The following is a 14596-nucleotide window of genomic DNA, read 5'->3' as shown; positions in this document are numbered from 1 at the left end:
ACACAGTTTTCTTTCCTTTTTTATATAAAATTGTTCTGTAAAGTTTGATAAGCACAGTAAACATATAGTGGCCTTCTCAGAGGCCACCCGTGTTGCATTCTACATAGACAAAATGTTTCGTCTTCCATCTGTGTTGCTACCCATGCAGCCGTGCTGTTGCTTTTGTGGCGGATAAAGTATCCGACCAATTGGAGCAGCTTTCAGTCTGGTCCTGAGACGAGCATGGCAGGCCTTTGGCGACGAGGTTAGTGCTATGCACCCGCAAAGCAAGGGGGCGCTCCTGATTGCTTAAGTAGTAACACTCTAGCATCGTCTTTGACTTAAGTAGGCTTGATAAGGATTTATACTAAGTAGACCTATCAAATGGTGAGATAATACTGATCAGTTGAAACGATGAGAGTCATAAAGAGGGATCGATAGGCTATTGTCAGTAGTGTACAGTTGGCAAGTACCCGCATGCATTTGAATAAGAGTTAAAATGATAAAACAGCAGTAACAGTATAAAAAAAGAAGAGAACATAAAACACTGATTTGGATTAGCCAGCAATCCTGACTTGAAAGAAAATACAATCCAGGTGTGAGAAAACAGACACATTGCACTACATCAGTGTGATTTCTACATTACAGCTAAAGCTAAATAAGGTATTTTCACTTTCTATAACTGCTAGGCACGATGGTTAACTGTTGGCATCCTGATTTGATTATACCATAGTGTAAAACTGTCACATACTCTTTAATAAATAGCATTATAATGGTTGTCTTTTTGTCGATACTTCAAGCTAATTATGAACCCAACCTTAAATATTAGCATTTGGTGTCCAATAACCTTGGTCAATGACCATTTGCAACATTGATTACTGAAAACTTACACGGAAATTAGCAACCAACAACTCCTGCCGTATACACTGCCCATGGCAGGATACTTTTACATCTGACTTTAGTGTGGTTTGATTTGATAAAGGGCTTCCTCTCCTAAGAACGGAGCGCCTCCTAGTGGTCACTGACGCGTAACACCTGAAATTGTTGGCCATTTCAATAATTTATGCCATTCTATAATAACGAAGAACAGTCGTTTGACAGCACCAGTGGTGGTTTTCGCAGCACCGGTGGTGGTTTTCGCTATTTAGGTAATGCCAAAGACGTACCATGTCTGGAAATACATATTCAGATTATTTCAATCAACATTTATATATCAAGTAACGTTACGTCAAGTTAAGTCAAGTAACGTTAAAAAGTCACTCGTTGCAAACGATTCACTTTGATCCCCAAAACTGGTATGTTATAATTAGGTAATACTATTTATTTATCGCAACTCATGGCGGCGGCGAGGGAAATAGCAGCAAACGGCGCCGCTGTTTTTGGGTACGCACGCGGAGGGTCGTGCCTTTTTGCGCGAAACTGAATGTACAACCCTCTGCACTGCGCATGCGCGCTGCCACAGCAGCTGACCGAGAAAAGCTTTGGCTTTTCTACTTCAGAAAATAAAAAGTTTAGAACTTACAGCCACTTTTGTTTGTTTTTTAAGACAATTTCTTACCGATTACTTTCTACTCTAATCTGTATCACAAAATATTAAGCACATAATTCATACGTCAGAGACTATCTACTTGGTCTAAACATAGTCATCCTGATTGTAATTTGCATAGACATCTCCCTTTTGTACAAGGTGTTATTGAAAAGATCCTGACTGATTAAAAGAGTATCTAAGTTGTGGCTGAATGCTGGATTTTGAGACGGTGGCGGAAACCCTGAAGCTTAATACTGATTTAGCAAGAATGCCAGGAATCAACAGACTGACCATGTCAAATCAAAGTGATGTTAGTACAGTCAGTGAAGTCATCAAGTGCACAGTACGTGTTTTCAACAGAAACATTCTTCCTTCTTCATGAGCAGAATTTAAATTGCAGTGCGTCCAACAAAATTCTTTGTAGATGTTCAAAACAGGAACGTGGACTTCTTTAAGAATACCAAACAGTGAAGTTAAGGGTGTGTCCTTTATCTTCTGTCTGTCTCGTTCTTTTCTTTGATTTGTATGGACAGAATGGGGTGTTTACATTAGAGCTGCTGGTCTTGGGGACAGCCATGTAGTCTAAACAAACACAAAGCTTGTCATTTCATACAGCTGGTGCCTGTGTGTGTGTGTGTGTGTGTGTGTGTGTGTGTGTGTGTGTGTGTGTGTGTGTGCGTGGCAGACCAGTGTGCCTGTTTGTGTGTCAGACCAGATTGTGTGTGTGTGTGTCAGACCAGAGTGCCTGGACTGGGTCTGTCATTGCTTGTATCTTTTAGTGTCAAGTCCTGCATTTTGGGGGGAAATGCCTCTTGATATTGACAGAGATCTGTTGACCTGTAGAAGAAAAAAAAATTAAGTCAAAATCAAACTTCCATGTGGTCTGAGAAAGAAATAATTTTTATTGAAAATTAGCTTTCAATCTTTAGTCCAATCTAGACTGCACTCTAAGTGTATGAAATACGTCAGGGCTGAAGGGTCTTCTCCTCTACTCACCGCCCATGGAGGGGATGTCCGTGTAGTGGATGTCCGTGGAAGGTGGCGGACTGTGGCAGGTGGGGGTATACTGTGTCGCTCTGGAATGACTGCGACTGGTGCTTAAGTTGTGGGTGCGGGTGTGAGCCCTGCAGCAAGGCTGTAGTGCGTCTACGCTGTGATGGCGCCCCCTCCTGGCCTTTCCCTGCACCGCCAGCCTGCCCCAGGGCATTGCGCAGGTACCAGTCCCGCAGTCCCTCCAGCGCCAGGGCCTTGTGGAGGCTGCGCGTGGGATCGTCCGGCGTGCAGTCAGCACTACGTGGGTGCGTGGGTCTGTGGCCGGGCTGGAACTGGCCCGGGGGCTGGTCCGCGTGCCCCGCTGACGTGGGCGAGAACAGGGCGGCGTCCTGCTGGTGCGCCTGGAGGGGAACGAAGGGTCCGCAGGACTTGGTGCGGCTGACTTTGACCCGGCGAGGCTCACCCGGTTTCCCCCGCAGCATCAGCGGGCTGTAGGCCGGGGCGGCAGAGCCCTGGATCAGCGCCTGGGGGTGGTGGAGGCCGTTCAGGTAGGGCGGCGGGGCGGCGGGCGGGCCCTCGGGCCAGGGCCGTGCCTTCGGGCCGGCCTGAGACTGCAGCCTGTGCTGCTGTTGCTGGGCCTGCATCTTCTGCTGTTTCCCCCACACGTAGTCCAGCAGGACGTCGCTGTAGCCCCCGCCCGTCCCTCCGCCTCCACCGGGCCCGCGGCCGCCTGACACGGAGCGCATGCGCACCGCCTCCCCGTGTCCATTCACCTGCTGCTCAGGGCTGCCTCTCTGCGTGGGCCTCACCCGCCCGTCCAGCGCCGGAGCATCCGAGGTTTTGCTGGACCCATTCCGAACGTTGGGGCCTGACCTTTGCCCTGCTTCGTCCGTGCCGCCATTGGCACTGCCGTCCAACAGGGCCTCGGAGCTGTTACTGCGGCCTGCCTGGCCGCCGTAGGGACACCCGTCTTGCTTGTAGGAGCCCGGGACGGAGCCGTCCTGAGACGAGACCGGCGCCGGCTGGAACGCCTCTGGATTGTCTGGCCACTGTTTCACTGCAGCTGCACCGCTGGAGGATTCTGACCTGGGGAACATATCACATTGACATCACACTGACATCACACTGACATCAGACCAATAGCTCCCTCCAGGAATAAGCTTGGTTAAATGGACATTCTTAAATCTCGATTTTCTCATGTGCTAGCGACCTGATGGACCAACCAAATCTAGTGTGGTTAAAACAACACAAACATATGCTGCTTTATCCAATGAGAGGATCTGGTGTCTGGTAAATGAACTCATCGTCTGTGTAACAGCGCTGACTCTGACCGTGTGTCAGTGGTGCTCTGTAGTGGAGGTAATAATGGCTGGAGCCGCACTGGGATTTCATGCCCATTTACGACTCCACTTTGACTGAAAGGCTCAGTGGACTAAACCGCCGAGGCCTGTGGGATACAACGCACTGTTCTGTGTGTGTAATTTAATTCAGTATCAAATAAAGAGCTGTGAGGACAATGTCTGAACAGAAACAGCACTTCCATTAGCGCATTACTTGTTCGCTTTAGCTGAGCAGCTCAATGAAAACATTTAGGTCATTATCATTTCTGTAGTCTTTACCCCATTTCCAACTCATTATCCAAAACCACTCAGCTCTACAAGGCCCAGGGGAGACAGAGAGACCTCAACCATATACAGCCATTCGCATTATTAGCCTGAACTGTAAAAAATTACAAATTTCCTTTATTTACTATTCAAAGCTTTTTCATAAGCTCAGTATCATATTTTGGGGTGAGATTGCAAGTGATTGGACTTTATTAAACTTATTTGAAAAATTTTATCTTAGAGAGACATTGCTGCTAGTCATTGAGACAGTGTGTGAACTGTGTGTGTGTGGGTGTGTGGGCACACACCTGATGTGTACCACAGCTCGCCCATTCCTGGTCATCATGGGCGTGGCAGGGACGCTTCTGCCCTCGGGATTGGACACGCTCCGTGGGAGAGAGCGATTCGGACTGGAAAAGGAATACGCAGCTCGCCTCATAAGCAATGCACTGCTTTGGTAACTCAAAATAACTCAAAATGAATGGGGATTATTCAGTTTATCTGCATGTGATCTGATTTAAAGTGTGTGTGTGTGTGTGTGTGTGTGTGTGTGTGTGTGTGTGTGTGAGTGAGAGAGAGAGAGGTACACACCTGGCCGAGCTGGCCACTGAATTACGTCGTGCTCTCATCTCATAATAGATCTCGACGGGAGAGAGCTTACGACACAGCCTGCTGTCTGGGCTCCCCGGAACCAGCTGGGGACGCGAGGGAGACAAGCCTTCAGAGGCCTCCTCTAAAAGACAGGACGAGAACAGAGAAGATGTGGACAAAAAAGAAAGGCGGACAGGAAAAAGAAAGAGCCAAAGAGCAATGCTGAACGTCCTCAGTACTAGTAGGACACCAGGGACATGGTGGCGTGGGACGACTCCGCCCCTCTAGACGTCTCTGTCCACTCGGTCTATACAGTAGTGATTCACAAACATGTGAACAAGTCACTAAGTTGCAAGTAACAAGTAAGTCTCAAGTCTTCACAATCAAGTCTCGAGTCCCAAGTCAATACAAGCGAATCTCTACATAGATCTCTACCTCACTGATATAGCTTACCATTTACACAGATCTCTACCTCATTGATATAGCTTACATAGATCTCTACCTCACTGATATAGCTTACACAGATCTCTACCTCAGTGATATAACTTACCATTCTCCTGACTGGTGGAGTCTGACATGGAGCTGCTCTCTGACTTCATTGTGTTGTCTGTAAACACACCAACAGCAAAGCATTAAATAAATTAACTGAAGTGTAAAAGTAAAGCCCACAGATCAATACTGCTTCTGCTATTAATGAAGACAGTGTTTCTTTCATGTAGTGTGTGTGTGTGTGTGTGTGTGTGAGCACAGGAAGCTACTAAGAGCATCACAGCAGCAATAATGAAAGGAAACAGTCTGGTTACTCAACACTTCCTCATCTTGCTTATCTAAGGTGGACTCTATCCCAGGATGTAGCATGAGGGAACCGTCTCTCACACACACCCTACCTGTGTGAGGTTTCAGTGTCCATTTTAAACTTAACTTTGACCTTTCTTCCTTTTCCTTTCCCTCCAGCTGTCTCTCTGGCACACACACAAACTCACAGTAGTTCTGATTCTAAATGAGTATTATTCTTGGTTAATCAGTGTGATGAACTGATGAACTCTTAGTAAGACTGGGTTCTTTTTTGTTTGCACTTTGCCATGTTAGCATTTTTTAGTTCAGCATTCTGTAAAACACACCAGTGTGACATCCTCTGTGAACCGTCCTTTTGCCATGAGATGGAGGTTGCTCTGCATCTGTATGCCTGCGGAGGGCGCCACTGAACAGAGTCTTCTTTGATTTGCGCTGAGATGCTTCATCCTCCTACATCACAAAAAACACAATTTATCAGTAGTTTGAAGAAAGCTATTGAACATATGTGATCATCTTATTAGAAGCCTACCACCCACCAAGATAGGTAGAAATACACTCACCTCAGTTCTGGAATTGTGCTTGGAACCACTGCGGACCAAACCAACTTTGCGTCGCACGTGGGGGGGATTTTCACCTGCCTCAAGGGGAAACTCACTTGGTATCTCTCCTGTCAGTTCCTGTAGTATTAAACAAAGCATAAACAAATGCAGACAATGTAATATTTCCCATGACATGTGAAATGAAGAGTGCAGCCATGGAGATCGCAGCACGTACATGGGGCGGTCCAGCTCAGTGCAGAAACACAGTAGGCCATAGCACAAGACCACACGAAACAGTGGCCAGTCACTCCAGGGTTCACCAGCGTGGTAATGAGGTGTGTGTGTGTTTGCGTGAGTGTGAGCATATATTTACCAAATGTTCCCAAGATGATGAGAGGACACTTGGTGTATGTGTGTGTGTGTGTTACTCACTGCTTCCTGCAGACACACGCGTTTGAGCTCAGCCAGACGGGTGCTGAGTAGAGCCTGAAGGCTCCTCCGCCTCTCCTGTAGCTCCACCATCCGCTCAGCAGCGTGTTTACTGTCCATGGAACTCTGCACATCTACACACACACACACACACACACACACACATGCATGTACATACATGCACTCATGCACTTAGTCATACATACACAATTATGTCAAAAACATGTTCGAAAACAACACATCACTCACTTACCAGGCCCAAAGATCAGGTGACCTTTGACTTCCATGTCATGTGTCTCCTGTCTGACTGAGTTCACCTGTACAGAGACAGAAAGGTGTGTTTAACTTCACACTGGTTGTGTATTCCGCATGTCAAGCACATATCACATTAGCAAAAACCTTAAGATCCACACAAGCTTTAGTTATTTATTTTTACTATGTGTATCTCTGTCAGAAAAGATACAGTCTCCCTCCCTCCCACCTCGACTCACCTTCCAGCTGTGGTCATATGAGTTGCAGTGTGTGGACCTGCACCACTTCTACCACTGGGCTGCAGTACTCCAACTGGCCTGAGGGAGGAGCCACTGTGTTGCTGGTGCTTAATGCTCTGCCAACTCAACACGCTGCAGGAAGCACACAACAAAACCCAATGTCCAGTGAGTCATGGTCAACACACACACACACACACACACACACACCTTAAAGTAAAACTGCCAGGTAAGCAGGTTGGCCTACAAAGTTACACCTGATCAGTCCATGATAGCCCAGCTGCGCTCATATAAGGGCTAATGGCATACGGGTAGCATGACAATAAACAAAGCTCTCTGAGCCTGACCCACTGCTGTGGCAAGGTCATGGGTCATTACAGGGTTTTGGATGGTATTTCTGAAGTGCACCTCACTGGGTTCAACCAGATACATTCTTGATTTTAATCCATAGGTAATATTTTGTAAAATGTAGTGTGAAAGACGCACTCAGTATGGGGAAGCCACACACTTTCTCTTTGTGTTACGACCTTGTGTACGTTAGATGTAGAGATCTGAAGGCCAGAGGTCCTTGCAAAGTGCTTGCACAGCTGATGAGGGGCCTGTGTCCGAAACATCCTGTTTCTTTGGAAACCTTGCTTACTTCAACACAAATTTTAATATCTCTATCTCTCTCTCTCTCTCTCTCTCTCTCTCTCTCTATATATATATATATATATATATATATATATATATATATATATATATATATATATACAGCACCGAGAGCCTTGTGTTTATTTTCACTTTCTAAACAAGAGCTCAAGTGCCCAGTCCCTCTCATTGCCACCCAGTGGAGCTCTCCGTGGGAACTGCAGGCAGGAAGTGGAGCTCCAAGGGCAGGAAGTGGAGCTCCAAGGGCAGGAAGAAGCTCATGAAGGAGGAAGTGTGGGAGGGAAGGAGAAATGGGAAGCCTAGGATGACCAACCCAAACAAAAGTGGAAAACAGCCCTGCTACAAACAACCCTCTCACAGAGCAGAAATCAGCCCTGCTACAAACAACCCTCTCACAGAGCAGAAATCCATGTAGAACAATCTATTATAGACACAGAGCCTTGTACATTGAGAGCATCTGAAAAGAAAAAGCTTAAGTCTTTGTTTAACAACATATAAGCACTTCCTGTAAGCATCGTCTTCTGGAGCGGCCACAGGCTCCACTGATCCCTTCCTTTTCACACCAAGTTCACAACACCACCCTGGTTCTCACGGTAACGCGCGTGTGTGTGTGGGTGTGTGTGGGTGTGTAGATGTGTGGGTGTGTGGACTATAGGGGAAGGTACAGTAGCTTCAACTGGTTCGAAGGTATCGGTATAAAACATCCTTGAAAATTGTTCCTGCACTGTCATCAGAAGACAGCAGGAGACTGATTACAGCAGGAGACTGATTACACCAAGAGTCTGATTACAGAAGGTTGTCTGATAGTGTCATGGTGGCTGATGACTGAAATAAAGAATATTGTACTCAGAAATAACAAGAAATGTCACCTAAAGAAAGAACATGCATGCTCGTGCGCACCCACACACACACGCACACACACACACACACACACACACACACACACACACACACACACACACACACACACACACACACACACACACACACACACACACACACACACAGTGAGAGAGAACAATCACATATATAGAAGATATAACATAAATGTGGGGTCAGATGTGGTCCACCTGACAAACTTAACACAGATAAATACAGCACTCACGTCTGCTTTGCTTAGTTTGCTTAGTGTAGGATTTCAAGAGACGGAGTCCCCCGTGGTGCTGGCGTGAGACCAAAGACACTAAAACCCTCACATCACTATAAAAACATTATACACTCCAGTCACAAACATACAGAGACGATTGCAGATAACAGAATCACTGACAATGTATATGTGTATGGAGGAACGTGTTTGCACTTAGTGAGGATCGAATGTCAGAATGTTTTTTAAGAAATGTGGATTTTTTAAATAAATAAATAAAAGCAATACGATTTCTGATTGGCTTACTGAGCTTATGGTTCAGATGAAGGCCTTATTCAGCATTGTAAGAGCATTATTTACTGCTACTATTATTTATAATAGCAAGACGTAAATGGATATGTTCAAGACTGTAAGAGTGTGCGTGTGTGTGCATGTGTGTGTGTGGACGCAAAATGAAGTAAATGTCAAGACAAATGGCCTCTTGTGCTGAGTTTGCTCGTCAGAATCCTGGCCCCTTCTCCAAGTCATGTCGGAGCCTGTGTTATTGTTTCTGTACAGATGTTCAGCCTGTCCATCATTCATTCTCTCTCTCTGTCTCTCCTTCTCTCCCTGCTTTTTTTCCTCTTCCATTGCATTTTTGTCCGTCTGTCTCTTTACGCTCTCTTATTCATCTCAGATATGCTCTCTCTCTCTCTCTCTCTCTCTCTCTCTCTCTCTTTCTCTCTCTCTCTCTCTCCTATCTCTCTTTCCCCTTAGCTCAGCAGGATTTTAGACTGGTTCTTGCTATTTCAGCCTCTGTGTTTCACCCCACACCAACGTTGAAGACCGAACCACAACTGCCACGCTCTTGTCGCCGCCCTGCAGGCTGCAGGCCTCCCTTCACCTGTGCGAACTCCTGGAAGAGGACTTCACTTTGAGATCTCTCCTCGCATAAAACACCAACACTGGAACTCAGCACATTTCTGCTCCCAGAACTCCCTGCGACTTCTCTGATCAAAACAAGGGCTGACAGATCCCACCGCACACTCGTACACACACTCTCACCCACACACACTCTGCTGTTCTGGGCCACCAGTAATTAATCCAGCTCTAACGAGAAAGTGTGGACACAGCTGTGTTTCCACATGGCTGCCCTGTCTCGGGCCATGTGTCTTTGGCATAACAGACCAGACCCTCACTGACACTAACCTGATATACAACTAATGTAGGTCACGCCTGAACATACTCGGCCATGTTAATGCCCGCCTGGGTCACCGATGTGACAACCCAAGAGGAGGAAGTGTTAAATTCCAGTGTGAAGGATGAGGGTTCTAATATTTGGAGCTCAGTGGTGCTACGCCCATATCCAGTGTAAAGAAATGACATGCTGGATTATTCAGCTTAGACGATCATCATTAGGAGAGTGTGGTGACACGAGACTGACTAATATGCAGTGACAAACGTGAAATGTGATTGAGTAAACTGGTGTTTGCTTCAGCAGCAAGGGTGTCTGAGGATCGCTGGTGTCATTGTAGCACGCAACACGCAGGAGCTCTGCAGATACATGCACCAGTACTCACATATTCAGTAGATCTGCAGATACATGCACCAGTACTCACATATTCAGTAGATCTGCAGATACATGCACCAGTACTCACATATTCAGTAGATCTGCAGATACATGCACCAGTACTCACATATTCAGCAGCTCTGCAGATGCATGCACCAGTACTCACATATTCAGTAGATCTGCAGATACATGCACCAGTACTCACATATTCAGTAGATCTGCAGATACATGCACCAGTACTCACATATTCAGTAGATCTGCAGATACATGCACCAGTACTCACATATTCAGTGCATGCAAATATTTCATGAACTTAAAAAAAATATTCACTCTGAGACTTCAGTGCAGACTCTGCAATCCAGGTCTATACACAAAGACAGGACCTTTAAAGTTTAACATGTTAAGCGTGATGACAGATGTCATTATACTGCTACAATGCATGTTCACTTCCATATGAAGGTCAGTGAGTGTGTGTGTGTGTGTGTGTGTGTGTGTGTGTGTGTGTGTGTGTGTGTGTGTGTGTGTGTGTGTGTGTGTGTGTGCATTTTCCTACAGGTTTTCACCACATCTTCATTATATAAGTTTAGTGATCTGATTTGTCCTTTGAAAAAATATTGCTATAAAATGTCAGAAGATTGAGCCACAACCAGAGTCAGCTATATTCTTACCCAGAATTCCAGACAGTTATATTTTTACCCAGAATTCCAGACAGCTATATTCTCTTAACTGAAACCCAAGTTGGTTTGGTCTTAGACAGTGAGGAGACATCACAAAACATGGCTCATATTTTTACCTGTTTGCCTGCTGCCTGCCTTTCAAATGTTCCTGGGGACTAGGAGTGGTTTCCCAACAAAAAGGTAATGGGAAAACGCTGCAGAAAAGGCACTCCACCATAACCTTATGAGGGGGGAGGTCAGATCCCGGCCTTTGTACATCCCTCAAACCATGCCATGGCACTGAAACATGATCCTGCCCTTTGAAAAGCTCTCAGCTTCTGATCCAATCAGATCCGACAGCCGCGTTCTGAGTGACAAACGGAGCGTGGCCCTAACAACTAGCCAACAGTCTCTGCACATGCTGCCTGGTTATTGGTGGAGGGGAAACGGGTTCAGAACAGGTCACTCCTGGCACGCCTGACCCCGCCCCCTCCGGGCCACATATGCCAGAAGGGCTCGACGAGGCCTGAAGGGCATCCCACAATTCTCAGGGAGGCAAGTTCACGCCTTCACGCTCTCCCTGCCACACCTCTCCCTCCCTCTGCTCTCCCTCTTCACCCCTGGGGCAGGACCGCTGGGCAGTAAACAGCCTCCCCCAGCCCCGCGCCCCCACCACCCCAAACCCACCCCAGCAGGCCAGGTGGAGGAACCATTCCTTTTGACTGGCAGGAACAGGGGCTCCAGCAGAGAGCGGGGGCAATATACAGCAGATGGCAGCAACATATGCCCCCGCTCCGGACCGACTGTCCACGCACATCGCTGAAGGTGCAGCGAGGAAGACTTTCACTTTCAAAAGCACATGTGATGATTTCTGTTGAAGCAGATCGTCAAACAAAACGCTGCCACAGGCCAGAGGTCATGAATATATTCAGATTTTTTTTGTCCTGCGGAGTTATGCACACCAAGCACATCTTTGCATTTGACTCATGTGTAGTCTATTTAAAGCAACGATCCACACAAAAAAAAAGCTAACTGTGCTAGTGAATAAAATTAGCTTATATATCAGATCAGTTCTGAAACCAAATCCTGCTATTAAGTGAGGAGTTTTCAGTACCTGACAGCCACATTAGTTTAACATCAGTTTAAGTTCACATTAGCAGTTTATATTGTTACTTTAATTTAAATAGTGATATAAGAGTTCTGACTTTAGAAAGTTATTAGAAGGGCAGTGGGAAACTGATGAGCCGAAGTGTGGTCAGTTGGGCAACCTCGGTGAGGAGCCAGCCCTGACTGGTCACCTCACACACACACACACACACACACACCAGCACGTCTCCTGGTCACAATGCGTTCTTCACAAGAATGGACATTGCAACTCGGGGTCCGCATGAGCTATGGGACTGCAGAGCTGGTAAAAACTGGGACAGATGCTCCAAAACCGGGACACTTAAAGGAACCGTGGGCCGGACAGCAACCCTAGCCAGAGGACACGTAGCAGCAGAGACCGCTTTCATAATGTCGTTTGAACGTTTCACGCAGATACACAAAGTGGACAGTGTCCTGTCATCGTAGTTTATGTTACAAGCTGTAAAAGACTCCAAACACATCGGGCCGAACTGAACCGGGGCTCCACATTTCCTGCGACAACTGTTTTATTTGGTGCAAACCAGGTTTCCTGAAGTAGCAGCAAGGACATACAAGGATCATGGCACAGCCCTATAAATCCCAACAGCTGAGGACATGTATCTACACCGTCTAAATGACCCGCAAAGTCCATCCACGTATCTTTTAACCGGATTTGTGTTGTTCATCGTGTTTTTCATCAGATATGCAAAAGCTGTGTGTGAAAACACCAAGAACCGATCACAAATGGTACAGTGTAGACGGCATAAAATACATCATAATCACGATTATCTCAAAAACCTTTTTTCATATATATTTAGAGATTTCTTCTAATTTCCAATCAAAATTTCTTGGCAACAAATTCAAAGCTAGAATAATTTATCCTTTCTTTATCATTTTAAATTCTTAAAATTTACTAATTTTAAAATTCTTTATAATTTTAAGAAAATATCAAATTAAAAAGAAAACCTTACCCATAACTACATAGTCATTCAAATAAACCCTTTCAGCCTTATTTAGAGTCCTGGAATTTGTGACACATTTGTTTCATTAGATGGGCTTTCCGTTTAGATCATAGACATCCTACTGGAAACAGACCACAAAAACGGGAATTACACCCACACACAGGTGCCACCACAGAGTGGGGGTTGATTCAGTTGCCCTTTTTGAGACACAGGAGCTTGAGAAAGTCTTTCTACAATAAGACAGATGCTTTGGACACCCCGGCTTAACTTCTGAATCCAATCACGAACCTCTTGTTCAGCTTTTGGACTGCAGAATCAACATGCTTTGATTTCTTATCTCTCATCATTCACTTCTATCTATGTGCCCAGTCGACTGGTGGTTAAGAAGTGTAGCCTCGTGATGGATAAACATCAGTAACTACCTGCACATCTGGTGGGCACATGTGGCCTGTAACCCACCCCCACCTCGACCACATCAGGGGAACAAGAACACCACCACCATCCTCACCACGCCATGTTTCAGCTAACCACAAAACAGGTACTGCACACCCCACGCCTCCTCCTGTGCTCCGCTCTAAACAGCAGCACTGCCGAGCAACACCAAACACACCGTCCAAGATTATAGTGGGTGGGGTGATACATTCAGGAGATGTTCCACAAGACATGCCCACCCAAACGCTCTTCAGATGGGTGTTTGAAACATGTGCTGTGCACGTGTGCGTTCAGACGCGGGCCGCGCGATTTTGGAAACGCGCTTGTTCGCATCGTTCACAAGCTACCGTAAAAGTTCACGCTGTAAACCGTTTCCTGAGAGATTAAGCATTGTGATCGGATATATGCATGAACAGGAGGCCTTGCTGACAACCCCTCAGTGTCCCCAAATAAATAACTTAAGAAAAAGACCACTGAGGAGGGGGGGGGGGGGGGGGGGGGGGGAATCCATATCACTGAAGGTCTGTGAAGGTCTTGTGGAGAAAGTGGTAGCGGCTCTAAATCAGGGCCTGTCCAGTGCTGCATGCAGGGCTCTTTTACAGCCGCCTGTTGGGGATTTATGACTCCGCTGCGGAGGCTTTGAAGTCTCCGCAGCGCCCTGAACGTTTGTGGCGACGACCCGGACAGGTAGAGCGGGGAGACAGTGGGAAGAGAAGACCCAGCAAGGAGAGCAGCAGGTTACAGGGAGACAGCAGCGAAAGAGGAAAGAGACCGGGGGGGGGGGGGGGGTTGTGGGGGTGGCTGACAGCACAACACAGTGTGGATGGGTTAACATAAACAATGATGTCATATATATTAAGATGTAAACATATGCAGTACACATACACACATACATACAGTCTAGCCCTTTGGGGGGGTGGGGGGGTGGGTACATGAAAAGATCGGGAAGATGGTACGAGGGCGTGGAGAGACGTATGAACGAGCGGAGCTGTTTGATTCTGAGAGAGAGGTGCAGAGGCCTAAGAACAAAGAGAAAGGGCTCGTTTAAAGGAAAAAACACACTCAGCGTAGAGCAGCTGGAATCATACATATGCAAATGTGAACTGCATTTGAATATTTAAAGCCAGTGGGACAAATACTGTGCACGTGTGTAATGGGGGCTGGGGGTAGTGGGTGCATCGAGGAGACCCT

General features: G+C 46.5%; 1 protein-coding gene across 3 annotated transcripts in view; it reads right to left on the bottom strand.

Moving 5' to 3' along the window:
• Positions 1–3: 3 nt before the first annotated feature.
• Positions 4–14596, bottom strand: part of ccdc120a (coiled-coil domain containing 120a) — a 36328-nt gene continuing 21735 nt past the window's right edge. For all 3 annotated transcript variants that reach the window (XM_077004037.1, XM_077004038.1, XM_077004035.1), the window contains 10 exons: positions 6950–7081; positions 6712–6775; positions 6462–6592; positions 6051–6167; positions 5817–5940; positions 5246–5302; positions 4696–4837; positions 4413–4514; positions 2504–3586; positions 4–2344 (listed from right to left, as the gene is read on the bottom strand). In XM_077004037.1, coding sequence (XP_076860152.1) covers positions 2239–2344; positions 2504–3586; positions 4413–4514; positions 4696–4837; positions 5246–5302; positions 5817–5940; positions 6051–6167; positions 6462–6592; positions 6712–6745 — 1896 coding nt within the window. In that variant the 5' untranslated portion in view covers positions 6746–6775; positions 6950–7081 and the 3' untranslated portion in view covers positions 4–2238. The remainder of the gene's footprint in view (positions 2345–2503; positions 3587–4412; positions 4515–4695; positions 4838–5245; positions 5303–5816; positions 5941–6050; positions 6168–6461; positions 6593–6711; positions 6776–6949; positions 7082–14596) is intronic.

This window comes from Brachyhypopomus gauderio, chromosome 4 (assembly GCF_052324685.1).
Source record: "Brachyhypopomus gauderio isolate BG-103 chromosome 4, BGAUD_0.2, whole genome shotgun sequence".
In the NCBI taxonomy this organism is placed as follows: domain Eukaryota; kingdom Metazoa; phylum Chordata; class Actinopteri; order Gymnotiformes; family Hypopomidae; genus Brachyhypopomus; species Brachyhypopomus gauderio.
This window is presented reverse-complemented; position numbering and strand designations above follow the sequence as displayed.